Below are 24,487 nucleotides of genomic sequence, written 5' to 3'. Positions count from 1 at the left end.
AAGCCTTGGGCCGTTTTCCAATACTCAACTTCGTCTCCGTCTCAGGTCCGTCCCCCAAACTAATCCCCAAATTAATCAAATCAAATTGGATTACTGTAAGCTTTTGCTCTCTTGCATCTTATTGGATGTTTTGTGGTACTACTAGACTAATTGGTGCGCTTACAGCTTCAAAGTCTCAAAGTCAGGTAGTAAAAAACAGTTGAAGCCTGAGACGCAGCAGCAGTTGAGTATTGGAAAACGGCCCTAGTCGAGTCAACCGGTCGAGTTGACCTGACACCTTTATAAATTACAGTCAGTGGCTGCAAATTGTACGCGTGGAACTTTGCCTTCGGCTTTTGCTGCACATTTAGTACGACCTGGTAATTTCGCGATTGAGCTCGCAAAACTTTTTAACCATAGCTCCGTGGTTTTACGAACTTGGTAGCTGCGCTTTGGTTCGTACAATCTTATTCCTCTTATGGAGCAAGTTCAACACGTTGAACTTCAGCTTTTCGAAATGTAGGCCTACGTACGTGTGCATGTAGGCTGTTTACATCACTGCGTGCTACGCACGGGACACCGCATCGCCGGTCACCGGCCCCAGCGCGGGACTTACTCAATACGCTGAGCCGGAAGTGGCTGAAGACTCGAAGTTGACATGATTGGCATCGCTGTATTACACGTACTCACCCCAGAAACAGTTCTCTTTGAATAAAAGTTTAAGGTAGGAATGGTACATAGAAATTTTGAAAATTTAAAATGTCCAATACTGGTGTCCAATACTGGAATAGCCTAAATGAAATTATAAAAGCAGCGCCCACTTTATTAACATTTGCTCTAAAGTTGAAAAATCTACCAACTAGAATTGTACTTTGATGCATTGTATTATCTCCTGCCTGTCAGTGTTTGTCCGTGTGTATCATTGCCAAAAACATGTTCATGTCTTGTATTGTCCTATGTTATAATATGTATGTCTGTCAATAGGTTAGGGTACAACAAAAGCAAATCTGTGCTTCACCCTTTACCTAAATGTTGTTCTTTAACGTGTCTTTAACATTTTAACACTGCCTGCTTACACATGAGGTGCTGGGTCATTACTAGAAAATAATAACTGATATACTACAATCAAAAAAAAAAGTACGGGCCTAGCTGCAGTGAATTTTCCTTATACATCATTTTTCTGTCATTGTAACTAGTAGACTAGTCCATGTACTACAGTTGGAGTACTAGTAGTAGTACTCTTCTCATGTGTTCTTCAATAATGTATGTGAATTCTGTTACTTTCCTGAAAATGTACTGAAATGAAAAGTGGTACACGGAAAAGGAGGACTCGTAGAACAACGTGTTGTATGCTCAGGACGCATAATACAAACATAGCCTAGTACATGTATTGTACAAAAATGTACATCATTTTAATTTATTACATGTACGCCCCTACTGTCAGGACTGTACAACCAGCATGGTCAGTGACAGTGTACATGTACACTTTCCAGAGCATACATGTACATGTACGTGTATACATGTATATGCTATGCTGTTTGCGTATGACATTTTCAACCATTTTTTCAAATTGTCTGTACTTTTGTTGGCAACTCAGTGTGGCCATTGATTCTGTGATGTCATTCAGGGCAGACAATGGCCATTTTCCATTATTACAGTACTTAAATCTAATTTGAATGCTTTGGACCTACAATCAGGGATTGAGTTTGGTGACAAAGCCTGCTAGTAGTAGTGCTACAGAGACAAACTTGAGTATTGGAAAAATGGCCGTAGGCATAGTACTGTACATGTACAGGTACAGTGTACCAGTACTTCAGTGCGTTCTGTTCAAATTATGAACCCAGAATTTACTCACACTACATGTATGAGATATACGTGTACAACAATATGAATCGGCAAAGAACGGAAAACTTAGTCCAGCAAAACCGTACAAAATGCAGGCCTTTTTGTGTGCTAACCAATGTAACATTGAGGCTGTATAGCACAGTCTTGACTTGTGGGGAAATTTATATTTTTCTCAAGATGAGCCTCAGAATGGATTTCATTCACAGGCAGATGGAGGAGTACAATGAATTTGCACAAGATTAAACAGTGCGCCAAACAAGGGTTTCTTGGTGGGATGACATCACACTTTTGCTCATGCATATGGAAATACTCAGCATGAAAACCCAAAAGGCAGTAAAATACCGGTACATGTACATGTGTACATGTAGGCCTACATGTACCAGTACCATTTGAAATAGTGAAACAAAAGTTGACAATTTAGATTCACTGACACACAAAGGTGGATTTTGAAGGTTTGTATTAACACAAATTGAGTGCAGCTACATGTATTTCATGTTGACCTACCTGTACGTAGGCTAATGGTCCACATCATGCCAAGTATAGCGCTGATTGAACTGGTCTTATATCTGTTGAGTGTTATTAGAAAACATCTGTGACTATTATCAGAGACAGTGTCCTTAATTTTATCAGTGTCTAAAGCTGAGTCAATTCAAATAATTCACTCTTTGAATATTCGACCTTCAATTCAATCGAATATGCGAATATTCGGTCTTACTGACAGACAGATTGTTGATGATTAAAGCATACACATGTACAGTGTACAAAATCAGTGACAATATTGCACACTTGAACATTATAATCAATATAATAGCTTTTCATGTCTAAGAGTATCTCTAGCCACGATTTTACCGTATTGCACATATTGCATATATACATGTACATGTATACAGATATATATATAAAAATATATGTTTTACAATAGAAAAGACAATGTACCATACAGTGCTCTGGCACTATGAATACATGGCTTTATTGTTCTCTGTATGAGTAACAATGAAAGTAACCTAGCCAGAAGTAGTAATTTGTAGCGTTAGGTCCTTCAGGCTCAGACTACTGCTTAGTACCGGTATTTTGTAGTACTGTGTAGTGTAAGCCAAACAATATGCTTGGCGGTTAGGGTTAAAGAGGTCATTTTGGACTTCAGAAAAATTTCATCAGAAATGAAACGAGAGTCAAGATTTTTGTAAATCAAGATTTTTGAATCAGAATTTTGGGATTTTCTGATTTCACTTACGGTACAATGAATTTGGGATAAAAACATTGATCTTGCAAGGCACTAAAAAATCAGAGTGTGCCACATTATACATGTAGGTACATGTACATCAACATATCCTTTTGCAAGTAAGCGATCGCCAGCCACACAAGAAAGCTGACACAAAGGCCAGATTCTTTCAACACTGCAATTTAGTTCATCAGAAAAAAGGGGCAGGATACATGTACTCATGTATGTTCATCATGTGCAGCTCTTTTAGGCAGATCCTGTGCGCAGACCTGTACGGTATTTTACCCCTATTTTTACTTTACCCACTATAAAAAATTTTCCGGCCTTAAACTGAGAACCTACATGTACTTGCTCTGAAAATGATTTGATAGACCATCATTGAAGACTTTGTTTTATTATTTTTCTTTTATAGTGATTTCATGCAGATACATGTGTATATTGTGTGAAAAAAATGCTACAAACAATTAGGCAATTGCTGTGCAAAAGAAATATTGCATGGCAGTTTTTGCTCTGCAGATATTTTGAGGAAATCAAACACTTGATGTGGAAGAAAACTAGCTTCTACATGTATGGTAGTACATGTACGTACATGGATGTCAAGGGATGGTTTCAGGGAGGAGCAGAAGACTCTTGACACTATCGTACGGTATTTTCTCTTTACAATTTCTCCAAGCCATGGGAATGAACCTGTACATACATGTACAGCAAAAATCTAATGGGGAAAATCGAAAACAAGACCATACATGATGTAAGTCCGAACTACATGTACATGTAGCTCCTTGGAAGTGAATTCGTGCAGACATATTGGGATTGACAAAGTACCAGTCCGGTAGGGCCTACAAACACGGCACTGTACAACGTATGCATGTATATGTGGGCAGTTACAAGTGGGCCTCCTATTAATCTGGATTCCAAACAAGTCCGAGAGTAAAAATATTATTGCACTCATCCATGTTCTTCCTCCAATAACTGCACTTTATGTTCAGTGTGTACATGTACATGTACATGTAGAAGCCTTATTGGAGTACCCGGTATTTTCTGTGAATTTGTTGTTTTTATATGTTTTGTAGGTTCTTAATTTTTCCAAAATTTTTAAAAGATCACATACAAGCCATTTATGTTTTATACATGTATATTGTACAAAAGTTTGTAGATTTTAAGTGTCATTTCCCTCCTTTTTCTGTACACTATTTTCTGATCTACCGGTACAGTACAGTACACTGTACATGTACGGGTACATGTACATGTAGGTACCAGTATTTCTTAAAAGAATTGTCTAAATGCTGAATTAAACTTTTTTCTTTTGTACTGCCTAAAATGTTCACAAGTTTTCGTGGAAGGGGTGGTACATGTACGTGTACATGCAAAACATGACAAACAAGAAACTAACATCAGAAGTTGAAATCAAAACTGAATAGTTTAAACACTTACCGGTACATGTATTTATGAATATTACTCAAGAATGAGTCCACTTTAGATTGGCAGCTGGGACAGGTGCACCTGATTATTTTTCCATCATTATTTTAAAGATTTTTTTCCTTTGTGTCATTCTTCATGAGGATGATTCATAATTCATTGACTTATACCGGTACCTTAGTAATAAGCACATGCAGGGGGCTGAGTTGCCTGTTAAGCTGATTGACAGATTGAGCATGACCCTAAACTTTACAAGTCTGTCAACCGTTAATAATTTGATGAGACATAACAGTAATGACACTATGGAAAGAATACCTTTGAGCGTGAAAGATGAAAAGGTCTGACCCATGACCTTTTCAGTGGCCCTGTCAACTCTTTTAGTTGTCCTTTGGCAAATTTCTGAGTACTTTCTAGGGAGTGGGTACCATGGTGACTTGGCAAATCTAGCACCAGTCTTGCATTGTGGGCTACCAGCTTGCCGCCCACTGTATTTGCACACCAGATAAGTGGATGACAGACTGTGACATCAAACCCAAGCAGCCAATAGTGAGCCTCGCTATTATTATCAGTCTGTTTGCCATTGGATTGTCACTGCGGATTTTAATAAAGTCAAGCATGTGTTTAGCCTTGAACGGTTGATTTTCATAGAACTATGACAGCAGTGGTGGTGGAAAAATGTCTTGCCCCTCATTGCACCATTTCTTGGTTTCCTTCTAAACCAAAGTCGAGCTTGTTTAAAGGTATGTACACTCGTCTTGCTGTGATTTTGACTTTTCCATGGTTTATAGAGTAGGCCCTAATTCATGTTCCCCGGAGTGGACTTTGCATATACATGTATGGTACCTAGACGTAACGTATTTCAGAAGTTCTTCACATGTTTGAGATGTTTCTTTGGGTTGATCTTTTAATCAAAGTGTTTTCCAACATTAAGGGTTCTTCTTGCCGTCCTCAAAATTTGGAGGCATTTACAGAGTACGTGTAGGCTTTTATTCTTTTAAATGGCGCAAGGAAAAATGTTCTACAGCTACCGGACGTGTAGCTTTATGGTACTTGATGTACATGTACATGTACAGTACATGTACCAGTATGGTTACATGTACATGTTACATGTACATGTTACATGTACATGTGTCTGCTTCATGTCGACGTTTTGAAAAAGCCGTTGGGATTGGACTTGAAATTGATTACTAATAATTAATGCGTGGCCAAGACCGTGAAGTCTACAAGTACATTTGTAATTCAAATTACCCTTTCAGTTGTCGATTACTTACTGTTGATCATAGTTCTACATGTACCGGTAGCATGATTTTATGGTCCACTGTTCACGTACCGGTGTTTGTGTACCAGTACATGTACATACATGTATGTACACATATACATGTATGTGCATTGCACTTTTTGGGAATTCTAAAAACAGAATTTCTCATTAATTGGTTTCCTAGATTCTAAAAAACTTTAACACTTACATGTATAAGAATAACAGTGTACATTGTACGTTGTACATGTACATGTACCGGTACATACCGGTAATAATGAATTTGAGGATTTGTTACATGTAGTTATCTACAAAATATAAGATCCTAAACATGACAGTTCTACCGTAGAAATGTGCATGTACATGAACATGTACATGTATCTTTCATGGCTAATGTACCAGTACATGTACATGTAATATCCTTGGTGTTGGATTTACAACCACCAGGATACACCCCTGACAGCATTGGATAAACTGCCCGTTAAATTCCACTGTTTGTTCATTGGCACCAACTCTAACCCTTGGAACCCTCTTGAACTTGTCTTCTTTCCTGAAACCAAGGAAATGCAACCCTTGCATTGTTTACTCGCCAAGGGCTACAGTGACGTCAAAGTAGAAGCTTGTACATTGTATAACCCACATGATCATGGCCCACATTTCCTGTGCTCATGATGCTGAGCACAGATGACATGTACATGTATGCAATGATTAACTTCTTATCTTGGTGATAAGATGCCTTATTAAATTTTCCTTTTGAAACTCTTGACAGTTTACCCCCAGAAATTGTCATGCTCATTCATGAGAAATGGGTTTGCGAGTACACCATGGAATCCATCTCTTTTAGGCGAGGTGCATGTGGTTCTTACAAGAACCAGCGAGTGTTCACTCGACGTTTTCAGCCAGTATGCTCTGGCCGTCGTTTGGACTCTCCACTCTCCAGAGGACGGCCAGAGGACGGCCAGAGCACAATGGCTGGTTAAGGCTCACCGGTTCTATTAAGAACCATGCACACCTTACCCAAAAGAGCTTGATTCCACGGTGTACCCGCAAACCCATTTCTCACGTCTCTTCCACCATGCAAAGCTTCAAATATTATTCATTCTCATTCGCTTTCTTCAGTGTGTACATGTACAAAGTACAACACTAGCCTACATGTACATGTAGTACAGGTGTACATGTACGTAATTTTTGTGTACTGTGTAAAGTTTGTGTACTTTTACCACTTGATATTTTTCTCTTGTTCCATTTGCTGCACGTGCGTGTACTTGTGCCAATATGTGACTGCCAAAAATACTTTTTGTGCTATCATGTATTAGAAATAGATTAATCTAATTTGTTCTATTTCCAATGTAGTTATATTGGGTTGGGGTTAATTGATTTGGAGATTTACACCCCACACTACATGCATGGGACTCCAAATTTACCGTTATTTGTTACTAAATTTGCTGTTTTAACATGTTTAAGTTTTGCGTGCATGGTGCAATGAGTGTGGCCTGTACCTACTGACGTGTACAATCATACGTACAGTGTGTGGCACTTTTCAGTCAGTTTGACAAATTACACATGTACCAGTATTGTACTGTAACTTGTTAATGTGTACTAGTACATGTGCATGTTGTTAACCCTCCTTTTTGCTGTTGCCATTCAGAAACAGTCAAAAATTACTTCCACTTGATTTCCCCCAGTACACAGACACATACTGTATAGGAAATTTGACTGGTTTTGACTGATAGGACAACTGTGTCAAGAATGTGTCTTTGCTTAGGAGGGTTAATTAAATACAAATGTAGTGCACATGTACATGTAGATGTACCGGTAAACCTGTTATGCGCATACATGTATACAGATTATGTATCTACCGGTAATTGTATCACTTGGGCCTGCTGTACATGTACATGGTACGTGTACTACACGGTATACATGTACATTATGTAAACAGGCCTAAATGTGTAAATGTTGTATCTGTACATGTACAGTGTAAGGAGAATGCTCTGGACATGTATCATGTACATGTACAAAGTACTTTGTAAATTCACAGTATCTCATGTGTACTGTGTACAAGTATTTGCCCAGATTTTTATACCCGGTAAAGTCTCTCGCTCTCTCATAACTTTTGAAGTTGGCCTCCAACCAAATGTCCCTGTTCAGTGAGTTTTTATCCTTGACTCAAATCACTGACACAGTTATGGTCATGACTGTAGTACACATGTGGACCCCAGCACTACATGTATATATATGTTTATCACTTCCCTGGTTGGGCCTCTATGCATGTATGGAAATGGCATCCTTCATTACAGTCATCCCATTCAAGCGTGACTTCCTTTTGATTGGTCCATATACACTCTCCTTTTTTTTTTCTCTCCCTTCCCTTTTACCAGATGTCTGGCGATGTGATAGGTTTGTCGAGGGACACAGAGTGTGTTCAGATGCGTGAGATCAGTGGACGGAGCGGCATGATGCAGCGACAGAGACAACAGCAATGGCAGCAGCAGCAACAACAATCGCAGGGTCCTCTCAGTCCCGTAGGGGGTGTGCAGCGACTTGGGAGTACCATCTCAACCAGGTCCATCAAAGGTATGTGTACATGTACAGCAATTGCATCTTTACAACGAGAATCAGTGAAAATGCTGAAACTCTTCTGGAACTTGGTACCATGCATACTTATAAAAAAGTCTGTTGACTTGAGTTTTTGCAAGGAGAGGATTATCCGGACTTCAGTTGTTTGGCTGTCTCATTCTATTCATACAGTGTCTCCTGATGTTGCTATAATGGGATATAAAACCAGTCTGGCAGAACATGAATAAAGGTGCTTTCATGGATTATCATTGTGTCACTGAACTAGGTACATGAACATGATGAATTCGAATCTAAAGCATACTGTCAGTCACACAAAATGAAACCGAGTACTGTGTATCCAATGTATACAGTAAATGTGCCCATGGGAGTGTGGTAAAATCCACTGAACATTACTGAATTAAATGTCTTTGAAACAGTGTCACACGTGAACATGTATGTTTACATGTACGATATGTGTCCATAACATACATTCACTCTATCAATTCTTCAATCCTTCAATGATATTTCACACACCTAAGGAATTAGAGTTATTGTTACCGGTATGGCCTTCATACATACATGTACTAGCAAAGATGAACGCTAATGACTTGATCTACACTTACTTACATGTACGGTACATGTACAGTTGGTACATGGAGTACCAGCTTTACATGTACCTAAAAATGTCTCCAGTACTGTTTTCCAGACAAGAGTTACAACCTTGTGTAGACCTTGCAGTCCCTACAAGGTTCGCATTCATGCAGCTCTTGTTCACGAGTCCACACTTCCTTGTACATGTCCTCGTACTGGGTACATGGTACATGCAGGAGGTTGTCATAGTTACATGTACATGTACCATACACTGTATGTACAATTTAAAAATCTGTGTTGTATCATTGTATATCACACTGGTAGAAAATTACGTGTACACTATGTAGCAGGAAGGAACCCGTCTTCCACATGTACGCGCAAAGGTGTGCGGTGTCTTTGGAGGAAATACAGAAATAAACTGTTGTCACAAATATCTACAATGTACCAATACACATGTGCAAGGCGATGCTTCGAACATATTACATTTTGAAGCTTTTTGTTTTACCCATGTACATGTATGGGCTGCACCACTGCAGGCATAGTGTAGATGTGTTATACAATATGTATACAATGTACATGTACGTGTATAAATGTACATTGTTTACATGTACACGGCCATCGTCATGCAGACTGCAGACTGCCTGAATCAGCTGTGTGTGTCCTTGAATCTGTTTACCTTTGTTCTTTCCACGAATTATCCTGTAAACACCACTATTCAAATTGCATGTGGATGAAATGTTTTCTGAGAAAATAAGCGTCTGTGTATAACTTCAAATGAGATTGTCAGCCAAACCTGCTGTCGTAAGTACACTGTTCCGGGGGTATGTACAGTGACTTCACTACATGTATATCTGCTTGTTGGACTTTTATTCAATGGTTTTACTCGAGGACTTGTTGTTCAGAGTGATATAATACAAAATCCAGTTGGACAGGACACAGTGAAACATAATAGGGTTTGACGTCAAAGGTTCTTGTAAATGGGAACAGTTGTTGAAAAGTGTTGAGCATGTTGAATGGAAAGCTACATGCACGTGTATCCGTGTACATGTATTTGTACAATGTACATGTAAGCTGTTTGTACTGGTACATGTACTTTGTGTGTGTATTCTGTATGTACATGTGTACATGTACATGTATGTGTTTTGAGACCATTCCTGACGGAAGAAACTATATGTGTAGGATGGTCACTTGGTAGATTGGTTTGTGCATTTCAAACTCTGTTTGCAGCATTAGTCAGTAGCGTTGTACATGTACATGTAGGGCCGCATGCGAATTACCGGTAGCTTTGTCTGCAGTCTGGCAGTGGTATCCCTAACCCAAGAATAAACACATCGACATGTACAAGTGCATTAGTACACTCGAAGGCAGCAATCTGAGCTTCTTAGGAACATTATTCTCGGACCTTTTAGTAATTATTATCATCTTTGAATCTGATTTATTTTATATTTCTGGTAATGACACCAAGGACTCGATTTTTTGACACCTCAAAAGTGCCCTAGGCACTGTAGCTTGCAAGCCTGAAGAAACCTGTAGAGAGGAGACAGTGAGCAGTTTTAGAGGTGGGAGGAAAACCCCAGAGGAATATTCTTGGTAAAACCCACGGAATCAGATAGGGACTGAAAACCCAATCCACATGTGGACCGGGCCGGAATTCGAACCTGGGCCGCAGTGGTGGAAGGCAAGGAAAGAACCACTGCGCCGACCTGACTCCCTTTAAAAATTGAGAACTGACGAGTAACCACATGAACACCTGGCCTGCTTCTTTGTATTTAGACATTTTAGGGGCTTTCAAATCCCCTCTCCAAACGATATGTAGGAGCAATCCTTAAGATGGCATTGGGATGTTGAAGGATTTTAGAGGATTATACATGTACATGTACATGTAGGTTTAATGTTGAATTGCTGAACTTAATGAACGTTTTGGGTTTATGTTGAACATTTTCGATAAATTTGTTTTCTCCATTCACACGGTAACCAATACATGTACATGTACCCTACCCCAGTTGTCACGATCCCCTGGATTTTTATGCATTTATTTTCTATGTAATGATGCCTATAATTTAAGAAGGGTGTTCCATCAGGTGCTGTCACAATTCAGTCAAGTTACTCTCAAACTGAATACAGCCCAGCACTGTCCTGCAGATGTTTTTTTTTATTACATACATGTATATTGCATTGAGTTTGTATGAATACTACAGGTTAGACAGTGTGAAGCTTTTTTTATAAATTTACATGGAAGAGTTGTCTGTAGTTTTGCCCATCCAAGAAACTCTTGAGATCACAAAAAGTAAATACATGTACATTGTACATGTAAGTGAACCTGATACCGTAACTTTTTAATGTACTGGTACAACCTAAACTTTGTCAGAAAGTTATGCCATACAATTTGTTAAATTTACATTACAGTTGGTGACTTGAGATACATGTACATACATGTACATGTACATGTTATCAAAGTTTAGTTTTGTTGTATTTGGATTGGATTTAGTATGTTTTGTTGGATTTAGATACTGTACATGTAGAACCACAAAGGTCATTGGGCATATTGGATTGATCCAGGGTTTTGATCAGATTTAGATAAGATACATACATGTATTTATCTGTCTGATCAGAAGGACCTTACTACATATACATGTACATACCTCAATCTGGTGTACATCTTTATTGTGGATGAACTAAAAATGTTTGGTTCCATTGCAGGAAAATTCATGTTGAAACCAGCAAATTAGTGCTTGTCCTTTGTTGCTATTCACCTGTCATGGCTCAGAAAAACGGTAACAGGAACTAAGTCAGCTATTTTAAAATGAAAGTACTGCACTGGCCCGACAATGAACAGGCCCAGTGATCTATGAAGTGTGTTATTTCATACAAAGCTGTGAGTTCAGGGGAATTTTTAGATGTTGCTCCACTTTCAGTGAAAGAAAAAATTGTGCGGTTACCTGTACCTGTATGTGTAGTTCATTGTTGGCCTATTTAAAGTTTGACATTTTATTTCTTGGAATGTAAATGTACACCACTATACCCTCAGTTCTCCCTTACATTTCCACTCAGCTGTTGATGTCTGTGTGTTCCTGAAAGATGGTACGGGCCACGAATTCTTCCTGGAAAATGCCCTGGTGGAGACGGCAGGTGACATCATGAAACGGATGCAGGAGCATCTTGGGTTACCAGAGGTGGCCAGCGAGGTCTTCTTCCTCTGGATCACATCTCCGCTCCTGCGTAAGTTGACCCCTCTCTCCTCCCCCCCTCCCCCAAAGCACCACATGTGTACCGGTATGTTTGTCTCTCTCATTGTAACATGCTCAATACGGGTACATTTTGAGCTTTGCGAGGAACTACGCTAACCTTGGAAAGCTTTCATTTCTAAAAGATAAACTCAAATCACACTTTCAGAAAAAGAGCCTTAAACTTGACTCTTTCTTTCAAAATGTTGCCTCTTTTTATTGAAATCTGTTTTTTCTATTTCTATTGCCTTTTGACAGCTTGGGACTTTCGTCTTCAGCAATCTTACATAATTTTGTGATTTTGCCAATTTCTATATATGTGATGAATATGTTTGAAATGAAAAAAAAAACCTGAAAAATGTCCAAGGACATCAACATGCAAATACATGTAGGCCATTGTCCCTGATGGCCTTCATAGAAGTACATGTATCATTGATTTAAGCTCTGGCATGATTGAATTATGGGCACAGTAAGGAGCCATTGGTCCCATCAATTGCTTGGTTGGCACTGATGTGTCCTTATTAACTTGGCGCCAGAGCAGTAGGGCATTTAGCCCTTCTGCCTAAATTGAATCAAGCAGTGTAATATAACAAAACTCCCTGGTGTTCAGTTGAAACCTTGGAAAATGCAGGAAACCTTTATGAAGATTTCTTGAAAACCTTTTTCGGTAGTCAAGTGTGAAATCAATGGATAAGCTAACAAAATTATGTGGAACTGGCAGGAAATGATAAATCAGCATGAATTGAACAAAATACATGTACATCGATCGCTGACTTTCATTTTCCTGTAGTGTTTTCATCAGTATGTGCTCTTTTCCTCATGCACCGTCTATCCAATGTACTGGTGTACGGACATGTTATATGCATACATGTACATTGTACATGTACATGTATGTACCGGTCCACTTCATGTACATGTACGTATGTACATTTATGTATACTCTTTTCAGCATGTACATGCTTGACACATGTAATGTTTGGCTGTATGACTCATATTATGACATTCCATTGTTTATAAGTAATGTCTGAATGGCTGCATTTATGTTCACACACTACATGTATGTGGGAATTAAAGGGGCACATTTTTAAAGTAATGACATTGAAAAGGAACGAGTTTGGGGTGATTTATTGAGTTGGGCTCCTGTCCCATCATCTTATAATAAGAGGAAGAGAAAAGAACTACTTAAAAGCCATGAACAAAAAAATCTGTCGCAAAAATGGGCTTTGTTTTTTGTTGTACATGTACACTGTAAGTGAAATTTGCACGTACAAACTCAAATCATGTCATAAAATGCAAAAGTCAGTGGTGCATGCAGTGTACAAACATGTACATACATTGGATACCAAGTAAAATTCAGTACATGTACAGTACAGTAGGCTCACCTCAACCCCACGTATGTACATTGTAGCTTCACTGGCATACGTGTACATGTACTAGGGTGAATAACGACCTTAAGCTTAGCTCAGAGTCTTGAAGTGTAAATTTGTCCCATTGTTTGTTACGACAGTTTATATGAAAGTGCATGTTACTGTGATTCTCTGACCTATCGGTACAGGTACCGTACATGTACCGGTATATTATGCACAGGTACATGTACTGTACATGTACACCCATACATACAGGCCTACCGGTACAGTGTAAAAGTTTCTGTGTACCAGTTACATATACATTACATGTACCTATGTGCAGTGTATATATGTACATGTACACATGTACTTTATTTACAAGAGATGTGTAGGGGCTTGTACACTACCGGTACATGTAATATACTGTAGTATGGGACATGCATTGGTACACTGTACATGTACGTACAAACATGTACCAGTACCAACGTGATCCCTGAGTCTTTAGAGCCCATGCGGTACATGTAGGTATAACCAGTCATGTACACTGTACATGTACACATGTACCTGAGACAGATTCATATTGCACTAGGTGCTAAAGTGTACAAAATTATAAGTTCACATGGTAGGATGAATGATTCATGTGTGAATATACATGTAGAGTGCTTTATACTGCACATGATGATGTTTGGTATCTACAGTACCGGTACATTGTCCATGTTTCTTTTTCAAATTGTTATGTTTATGTGCAGTCAGATAACTCAGTGAGTACCGGTACATTGTCCATGTTTCTTTTTCAAATTGTTATGTTTATGTACAGTCAGATAACTCAGTGAGTACCGGTACATTGTCCATGTTTCTTTTTCAAATTGTTGTGTTTATGTGCAGTCAGAAAACTCAGTGAGTACCGGTACATTGTCCATGTTTCTTTTTCAAATTGTTATGTTTATGTGCAGTCAGATACATGTAACTCAGTGAGTACCGGTACATTGTCCATGTTTCTTTTTCAAATTGTTATGTTTATGTGCAGTCAGATACATGTAACTCAGTGAGTACCGGTACATTGTCCATGTTTCTTTTTCAAATTGTTGTGTTTATGTGCAGTCAGATAACTCAGTGCACCAGATTTTATTCAATTTAACTCACAAATGGCTTATTTCTTTCTTTCTTTCCTTATTATTTTTCATTTCAGTTTAGGAAACTTAAGTACATGTAGCACTTGGTTGGATGACTATATTACATGTACACAACAAAACTTAAGAAACATGAAGAAAACTGAAACAGATAAATGGAAATAAATATTGCGACAATCAGGAACCTCAAAACGTGCTGCAGGCATCATGTTATCGTAGTTCCTCTGTGCACATTTGTAACAGTTTAAAGATGTACCGGTACAGTACTTTGACATCTTTTGATTGCTTGACATGTGACCGGTGCATGTTAATGATATTGTACTGTACAGTGTATATGTACATCATTAGATGTACACTTGTTACAACGTTACTGATTTGTAGCAGTACCATACAATATTTGTCACACAGTTGCTGCATACTCATGTACATGTACATGTACATGTAGAATGACTTCAAATAAACCTTTTGCGACATTTTATATTCAAATAAAATCTGTTACACTGAGTTACCGTACATATATCTGAGTGCATATAAACGTGAAAATTTGAATTTCCCAGACTAAAGACACTGTTGCCATACCTCGTGATTTGGGGCAAGCTTTTGCATAGCCACCACCATCTCTGGAATGGACTGGTTCCTTTGTGCCCTTCTTATCTGTTGAAAACAGCGTATTGGTGCAGGGAATCTCTCATGTACATGTACATGTAACTGAGCAAAAGCTTGCCCTGAATCACGAGGTATAACAACAGTGTCTTTAGTATGAACATTTCAAATAATTATGTTCACTAGAATTCAAACAACACTAGAATTCAAAGAACTCATTGTACCAGATTTTATTCAAACTTACTGTAACTCGCAAAAGGCTTTGTAGAGGAAGTTATTTGCTAAGTGCTACCGGTATTGTACCTTGTACCTGCTCGCTTATTTCATATTATCTCTAAAGGGATGTGAATGTGTATATGTAAAGAACAATGTAAGAGTGTCTTGATTTTTCAAAAGTGCTGGAAAGTTGTGGACATGATGTGAACTTGATGTTTGCCAAACAGTACTCAATAAAGCAAGAAATCCCCCTGAAACTGAGTTGGAATCAAGTCTATGTACATACATAATTGTATGCACAGGACAACATGCAGGATGTATACATTTCACTCTATTCAAAAGTTCAGAAAGGTTTTTTAAGAAAATCTAGGAAGGAAATGGTCTAATGTAAAAAAAGAAATAATAATAGCCACAACGAAACAGATTGACAAAATCCTTCATTTAGTCATACACCAATGGTACAGACATGTATCAGTATGTTGTCATAGAAATTTGATCCCAAATTGCACTGAAATGTCATGCACCATAACATGGGGTAGTTTGCTGTGCTGGTATCAGCTAAAGCCTAATTTTCCTCAGTTTTACGTTATTTTTCAAATTGAATTTGTGCAAAAACTGTTTTAGGAAGCAACATTTTAACCTGAACAGTTCTCAATCCTCTCAGTGATTGAATAATTTACATACATGATGTGCACTAACATTAACATTAGCGTGTGTCTTTTCCTGTGTAGAGTTACAGCTCAAGAGCCACCATATCCCATTCAAGCTGTGTAGGAAGTGGCATGATCTTTTGGACAAGTTTACCACAGCCAAAGAAGAACAGAAAGCTAATGGTAATTATCTGTATACACTGCGTGCATTTATGCAACATGTACATGTATGTACGGGTGTACATGTATGTGCATGTACATTTGTACATGTACGTGTACAGTGCATAAATGTCAGCTGCATAGAAATTTCCTAGATGATCTGTCAACAACAGGGGTTGAACTTTTGTGTAACAGTTGAATAAATTTAAATTACATGTAGCTCAAGTTGAATTCATTATAGATGTGTATACATGAAGATACATGTATCCAGGGCATGCAGTCAACTGGTGTACGATACCATTTTGTGTCAGGTACAGTAGCTGACGAGTAGATGGGTAACATTCTTTTCAGTTCAGATTGCTGGATTTCACTCGTTTTACATTGTTCTATTTTTCATGTTGTTGCAGATGAACCAATGCTTTACTTCCAAAGAAATGTCTTCTTTCCCAAAGCCAAAGAAGCCCAGGTACATGTACATTGCTTATTAACAGAAAATCTACTGTGCATGTACTGTACAAGGAACGTCTAAATTCATTAAGCTATTTGAAGCTTTTTTTAAATTGAGGAATAGCTGCATTGCTAAGATTTAGAATCACCAATGAAATTCCAGTAATCAAATTCAATGCCCTTTACCTTTAGAAAATTATAAGATTGGTCATGAAGGTGCAGCGGCTCTGCTCAGAAAAAAAAAAAAAAATAAGAAATTACCGTAATTTGGAGTCTCTGTCCTTTGATGGCAGAAGTTTGAATACGCGCTCCATGTATAACTGCAGCCAAATCTGAGAAAAATGACTGATATCTCTCATCAGTCTTGGTTTGTTCTCACCAGATAACGGACCAAAAGGTGTTGCGACTTCTTTACGAAGAGGCGAAATGTAACATCTTACAAGGCAACTACCCCTGTGAGCCAGAGGATTTTGAATATCTTGCTGGGATCATAGCCTATGCTGAAAATGGAAAATATGACCCTGATCAACATCCTGCAGGTTTTTTGAAGTAAGAACCGTCTTCTCATCGTTTAAACCCAACACTCCTGAATCTTCCAGTTTGATATAAACTTTTTGTTCACATCAGGGGATTCAATATGAATTATGCAGTATTGCGTTCAAACTTTTATGTCTGTTGATTTATAGTGAAGGAAGAAACTGATGACCAATTTTGATTTTGATTGGCTAAGGCACATTTTTCCAGCTATTGGGGTCTGTGTTACATGTGTTTTCCAGCTCCTGAAATGCGGCAGTTATTTAAAACAAAGAAAAGAAAAAACTGGCAACTGGCATTCAAAAACAAAGCACTTGATGTCATACCAGTCTGAGCACGTTCAGTGCATGTGAGTGCATATGACTGACCATTGATGGTTTGTTTTGAGCATGCACTGTTGAAATATGGTCAATTTAGGCACAAATTTGTGTAATGCTATAAGCAGTGAGTTTCTCTCGCACTGTTTACATTTCAGTATGTATGCTGCATTGTTGTTCATGTTGAATATAATGACAACTTGTCAATGTGCAAAATGTAACTAATGTTAAGGTTTCTCATTACTTGCAGGACACCCAAGCCTGTGTCTGATAATGCATCGTCGTCTTCCATTGGCTCTCAAACCAACCAAGTTCAGAATCTGTAAGCCCCTTCAGATTCTTGGTAAAATGACCTAAAGCAAGGCTGTCCTGAGCCACGGTGGCCTAGTTCTGATCAGGCCAGTGTTTATCTGTGGCTTCTTTGACATGACACAACTGGGAATATTTCTGTTTCCTGGATGGGATACCAGTCCATCACAAATTGCTCCCCAGCGAATGCTGGTACCCATTTATAATCATTGGTGGATGGAGGCAAGCGGGGGTTATGGTCAGCTGGATTCGAACCTCTACCCCTTGAAAAAAAAAAAAATCCCCCAAACCCCCCTGACCTTGGAGCAAATTGTTTTATAACTTTCATTTTCATGCCAGTCTTTCCAACGTCCCTTCAAACTATTCAAATCAAGCTTAAATTTGTACTGGAATTTGTTTTACAGTTGCCACAATGAAATTGAGGTTTTCTCGTTATTACTAGAAGCCCCCCCTTCTTCTGCCAACACTTGAAATTTATGACTTTGTAACAACACATTTGAGGCTGTTTTGCTGACCACCTTTTTTTGTCGCTCTTTGCAGTGATTCCTTACACAGATACCTTCCAGCTTGTATGTGCAAAGGCGGGTCAAGATGGATCAAAAACAAAGGTAAGAGGATCATTGTATGTGACCTACATGTACAGTACATGTCTGAAGTCAACAACTTGCCCAGTGTTCTTTGTAAGAATCTGTTCTATTTACAGGTTTGATGTGCTGGTGCACGGCTTGAACAGAAATGTCAAAATCAAGCTACCGGAAGTGTGTGCAGGCATGCCAGCTTGGTTTAGGATGGCAGGTCACATACATGTACTTGAGATCTGCCTCAGGCTTATGTTCCCAGCAAAATCTGCAATGACTTACACACTAATTAATACAATGACAGTGAATGACTTACCGGTACACAGTCCTCCAACAGGTGAAGGATTGAGGACTGTTAGGGTTAATGTTCTCGACAGTCCGTGCTTTTTTTCAAGTGAAAGTACAAGTTAATTCTTACATGATGTAATCTGTATGCCCTCAGACACACACATGTATTTTGTGTATTTGCCTTTTTTTTAAAAAAAGGAATCTTAATATTTGAAGAATCACATCTGTAAATGAAATCCACTTTGCACGTTTGTGTGAGCTATAGCAGGACAGATAACAAGATAACAAGACAAAATTATCTCACCCGCAGGCAGGAATTTTTCTACAACTACCAGTAGATTTATTTGGCTGCTGAACTTTCCATGACACGGATGCAGCTAAGTTTGGTTGTGTTGGAATGTCAGGCATCCAGAGCTGATGACCTTTTAAAGATGAAACTGATGATACCTAGTAACTGAAAAATTGATACATGTAAAATCATGCATGAGAAATGTTACCAGCAAGTCACTGTCCATCAACCTGCTGACTAGTCCCTGGTTTGTGAACAATTACTCTCAAGCCTGTTTCCAGTTCATGTGAATATAGACAACATCATAACATTAACCCTAACACTCCTCAGTCCTCCAACAGGTGAAGGATTGAGGAGGGTTAGGGTGAAAGCCCTGTTGTTTGTTTTTCTTCTCGTCTGGTTTGATGTACATGTAGATACATTTTTTTTTGGTCTTCTTTTATGAGAGTCTTTTGTTGAAACGTCGTCGTGAAAGAAAACGGGCAGGTTTTTTTACTTGCTGTTTGCACTGTTGTTGTCGAGACCAGAAAGACCGTCACAAGACCACGCAAGACCCTAGTCTGAATTCAAGTCACCAGCAATTCAATTGAACTGCAACAAAAGCATTCCTTTGTCAAAGTTCACATTGTTACTTGTGTCTGGTCTTGTGCATGGTCTCGTCTACAACACTGGCATTGTGCTATATGCTGTGGTATCTGTAAAGAAGAATGATGATGGAAACCACAAAGTGGGAGAGTGACATTGCCACCAAATACTGCATATAAATATATCTGTCATTGCAGGAGGTTTTCCTTTGCTGGAACAGAGAGTAATGGCAGCTTGGGATGACATCTCAGGGAAAGTCAGGAGCAAAAGAGAGTGTCATCAACACTTACTCGACTTCTGCTGGAAACTTCCATTTTACGGGTAGGTTTAAATGACAGTATTTACTTCTTCTTTGTTTAAATTTCTTCCAGAAACCTTCACAAGCAGGGAAGCAGTTATTTGGGAGGGCGTAAAGAACCTGGCTCAGAAGTTGTTGTCCGGAAGAAAATTGGCATGTTGCCTCTTACCAGGAATAAAAAAAAGACAAAGGTGAATGGCACAGGCCGGCTGGTTGGGAATTGAGATGCCCTGGTGTCATCAATCAATCCAAATTGACCTCCTACCTCAAGAATTATGTGTTGGCTGTTAACAACAAAGCTGTAGTCATTGGTAGTTGACCGGCAATCTTCCCTGCAATGGCCGTACATGTAATTGGTCTTTTGAAAGGAATGTTCAATTTGATGGGTGTGGTTAGGATGAGAACCACAGGAGGGGTGGATGTGAGGGATGGAGTCATCACAAGAATCTCTTGGAAGGTAGACGACAGGTATTGGTGTTTTGGAAGAATTGATTTGTTGGTAGTAGTTACTGACAAGAGTGTTGATTGTTGGGTTTGACTGGCAGTGTAAGGAGGTGAACGGAGGCGAATGGTGGGGAGGAATCCCAGGTCAGTGCAGTGAATCGGTGCCAGGGCAATTGGCCAAGGATATTGAGAGGAATGGTTGGGATGAATATCAGAATTTGTCTTCAGCATGTCTTCAAAATTATGCAGGAATGTGCCATTTTCAATCTCCCAATGTCTCTTTTAGGGGAATTCAGACTGGTTCTCATAATTTCTAAGAGGAAGGAAAGGAGGCAATGGGGATCATCATCGCAAAACTGTACTTGTTCACACGAAATTTGCTTTTCTTTTTTTCATGTTAGAAGATATAACAAATGACCTCAGAACAAAGTTTGCAAAATAGAAAAAAAAGGTCAAATTACACAAAATTTTGTGTACTTTTTGCTGTTGTGCCTCTGTGCTCTTTATCCATTTGTCCAGCACTAAAAGCCAGCAAAAGAAATTCACAATAAACGGTTTCAAACAAATTTTCTCTTTGCTGAATTGTGACAATAGTTAAAAGCAACTGTTTTTTCCCCGTTTGTCCTCATGTGACAGGTGCGTGTTCTTCACAGGCCAGATTGAGAGGGTGTCGTCGCCTGTGACCCTTCGTGACACAAAGGACAGACCAGTACATATCGGTATTAATAAGGAGGCTGTGTTCATCATCGACATCGCTAAGCAGGTAAAACATAACTTGATTGATGAATGTAAGTCTTTTGGATGACACTGGGGGAAACCTTCACTGTTTACTCAAGAGTGACATTTTCCTGTACTGAAGATATTTGAGCACCTATTCCCATGTTTTCAGTTTTGCTGATTTTTGCTGAGTCAAATTTACGATTCATATATTGGATCTTTAGCCTCAATAGGCTCTCACCAAAACCAAAAGCATGCCAGTTGTTGTAGGAAAAGTCAGTACCTGTTAGTTTCTTGTAAAAGCAAAATTTTCATTGTTTCTCATCGTTTTTGAATTATTTTTTATGCCTTGTTCTTTGTTTGAATATTTGAAAAACAAGTTGCTGCTTATTTCTGTTGTACATGTACAACCACACACCCAGCTTGCATTGCAGATTGAAAAAACGAAAAAGTACAATACAAAGATGTGAACCTTGTGTTGAAATGATCAAAGCAACCTTGTATCGGCTGGACAACAGCCGTCAACTACTTCGCTGGATCACAAGAGTTTAGCGTTTTGCTGCTTGCAGGACATCATTTTGGGCTTGACCTATGACGAGTTGTCCTGGGAGTATACCGAACCGGCTAGGGACAATCCCGGCTGCATGCCGTGCCTGTGGTTAGAGTTTGATTCGGAAGAAGGCGGGAAGAGATGTAGCAAAGTACTCCAAATATTCTCCAGACAGGTCGGTCTGCTGCAACCTACTTTAAGTCTTTCCATCTTGCCAAACAGAAGCAAGAAATTTCTGATTAGACACAAGAGTCCGAGTTTTGACAAATGAGAGCGCTCTTGAATTTTATACTTCTGTGGCAGTGTAAAAGTGTGGAATGTAATAAAAACTGGGATATTACTGAAATTTCATAAGATGAAGGTTTGAGGAAACACTGCTCTTCTGTGAGTGAGTGGACTTAAGTTCTTTTCAGAACCCCAGTCTCTAAGGAGATTCTTAATGTACTACTGCAAACTTTGTCTTATTGCTACATCCACCCATTTGCTTTAACTCCCTCATCCCGGGAACTGGCGACAGCGCGGCTTTTTGTGAGGATTAGTGCATACCACACATACATTCTATTCATCATGCACCTGCGGTTTCGATGTGGGCCTGCTGCTGGACAGAGCCTTGCATACTGGGCATACCGCAGCCCAGCAATCCCGGCGTGAAAGGATGAACTGAACGATGCATCAATCTCATTACTATTACTTAAACCTCATGTTCTTCACGATGAAAGTAGATATATCATAGGAGTAAGAATTTTTACACTTGCAAAGAAAAGTAGTCCCGGCACTGTACAGTCCATTGGTATTGAACTTGAAAGGAAATCTTTTGCAGGCTCACTGTACGCTGCTGTTGAAGCCGTGTGCCACTGCGCCCGCAATCCACATCTTAATCTCCCAGGTGTCCCCTCCTAATAGCAGCTCACACAGTGCCCAAACCTGTTCCTGCGTGAAGATAGTGACCTAACTCTTGCTGGTGTCTCGTAACAGGCGGTGATGATGAATGCAATGATCGAAGCAAGCGTAGAGGAACTCAACAAGCTGGACTTGGAGGGAAAGCACAGAAGCAAGACGGTCATGGACGGTCTGATGAGGTGACCACACACTGGATTCATTTTTCTCCCAACTCGTGTACTTCATGCCAAACTAATGAATTGACCACCCATGATGTCATTTAAGATACATGTACCTAAACATCCCTCAGCTAATTAACAACCAAGCCCAGTGGGTGCTAACTAATCTACCTTCGTGAAATGACTTTGCTCCCAGTACATGTAATTGTAGAAGCCATATGCCAGGTACCCTACAGAGAAATTGGCAGCAGCTGGTCATTTTGTATAGTAGTTGGCACTGTGTCTCCATCATTGCTGGTGGCTTCCTGATTGTCAGACACTTGGTCCTGGATTCGCTTAGAAAGTGCTTAACAAAATTTTGACAGGAGGCAGTTCACTGGTACTATGCACTTGTCATGATACAATTTGCTCATGTACCATGGATAATCTGTTTGGCGGACATTTCCCTGAAGCAGTTCCGTACAGCCAGCCTTTTCCATTCTCTCCCCCCCCCTCCCACACACACACACACTTACATGTACCTTGTTACATATGAGTACTGTACATGAGTAATTCTCAAACTGTTAATCACATGGAAGAATGCAAATTTAGTCGGGTGCTTAACTTCTTTTTGTAACACCTGCGCTTGTACCATGCTATGTCTGTCTTGTGCCAGATATCTCAAGCGCATGATGCTGGCTTGACAGTTGCTCTAACAGCTGTTATTTTCTGTCTTAAATCAGTTTAATTTCTCAATCAATTCTGCTGTTTAACTGTCTAATAAAGTCAGTCTTTGTCATATGTCCTTTGAAACTTTAATTGTCAGTAACCAGCTGAAGAATAGCCGGCCTTACTGCTGAGAAGACTTTGTAAATACAGTGTATATCTTTTAACCACTAGATGCTGTCTGGTAAAGCGTACAAGGACAGATATAATATACACTGACGTCTAGACCTTTCAACCGAAATTAGACCAGTCTTGAAGTTGATTAGCAGTTTTTTTTGTGTGTGTGGGGAACAGTGAATTCTGATGGAAGCTACATGTAGATCTGAATCTAAGGCTTAGAATGGTAGGGCATTGGGATGGGGGAATATTGCAGGTCTAAATTCTGCCTTACTCACTTTATTTTGTTCCACCCAGACATGACTGTTATTGTAAAACTGAAATGGCATAAACGTTGAATGCCAGTCCTTACTGGTTCTTAGTTATTCATCATTGATTACTTGTATTTGGCTATCCAGCACAAAGTTACTGCCCAACTTCCTTTTCAACTGTCTACTGATATCTCTTGCTTAAACCTCACTTTTCCCATGCTCTTCGGTGTTTGTCTCGTTCCTTTAGCGTTTCTGAGAATCAGGAAAATGGAGTTGACATGGTGGATGCCTGCATTTCATTCACCAGGTAGATGCGGGTGCCAGTTGTCATGTTTATTGCACTGCCATTGTATGGTTTGCACCTCAGAGCCCAAGTATGCATATACCAGGCAAGATATTGGACGGAGGGGTACCACCCCTTACCTGTCCAATCCCTATACACACTCTAGACTATTGTTACCTAACACATCCCCCCTAGAAGTCTATAAAGAATTCCTGAGATTCTAATCAAACAATGACCAACACAAAGGCGGGGGGTGGGGTTTCACTGTGTCCCATATCTTGCTTCAAATGAATGAGTATGCATAGATACCCCTATGTGAGAATCCTTGTCAGCTAAGTCTGTCTGCATGACTATATTTAAGCTGTGACACCTGCTTGCATGCAACAATTAGTGGTTATTGTAAGATTGGTTCAAGCCTGCTGTTGTTTCCTTTAGGTGATTACTTACTCCTACTGGTAAACTCCAGCTGAAAATTGTCTCAGAATGTCATACCGTGTTACATGTACATTGTTGAAGCTTGGCATG

At 39.3% G+C, this 24,487-nt stretch overlaps 1 protein-coding gene across 3 annotated transcripts in view; it reads left to right on the top strand.

Annotated features, from left to right (window-relative positions):
• The first annotated feature begins 64 nt into the window (after nt 1-64).
• The window catches only part of frmd8 (FERM domain containing 8), a 30,771-nt gene continuing 6,348 nt past the window's right edge, over nt 65-24,487 (top strand). Inside the window, exons 1-13 of one of the 3 annotated variants that reach the window (XM_022230219.2) lie at nt 65-703; nt 8,096-8,291; nt 11,916-12,083; nt 16,115-16,216; nt 16,600-16,658; nt 17,022-17,188; nt 17,741-17,812; nt 18,340-18,407; nt 19,737-19,860; nt 20,918-21,044; nt 21,568-21,723; nt 22,524-22,627; nt 23,927-23,986. In XM_022230219.2, coding sequence (XP_022085911.1) covers nt 8,096-8,291; nt 11,916-12,083; nt 16,115-16,216; nt 16,600-16,658; nt 17,022-17,188; nt 17,741-17,812; nt 18,340-18,407; nt 19,737-19,860; nt 20,918-21,044; nt 21,568-21,723; nt 22,524-22,627; nt 23,927-23,986 — 1,403 coding nt within the window. In that variant the 5' untranslated portion in view covers nt 65-703. Of the gene's footprint in view, nt 704-5,047; nt 5,203-8,095; nt 8,292-11,915; nt 12,084-16,114; nt 16,217-16,599; nt 16,659-17,021; nt 17,189-17,740; nt 17,813-18,339; nt 18,408-19,736; nt 19,861-20,917; nt 21,045-21,567; nt 21,724-22,523; nt 22,628-23,926; nt 23,987-24,487 lie in introns of those variants that run through there. The other 2 variants (XM_022230220.2, XM_022230222.2) reach the window with 2 other exon arrangements.

The sequence above is a fragment of the Acanthaster planci genome, linkage group LG01, assembly GCF_054643075.1.
Source record: "Acanthaster planci isolate LZ-2023a linkage group LG01, COTS_SCS, whole genome shotgun sequence".
In the NCBI taxonomy this organism is placed as follows: Eukaryota; Metazoa; Echinodermata; class Asteroidea; order Valvatida; family Acanthasteridae; genus Acanthaster; species Acanthaster planci.
The sequence above is the reverse complement of the archived record's forward strand: the minus strand, read 5'-3'. Positions and strand labels throughout refer to the sequence as shown.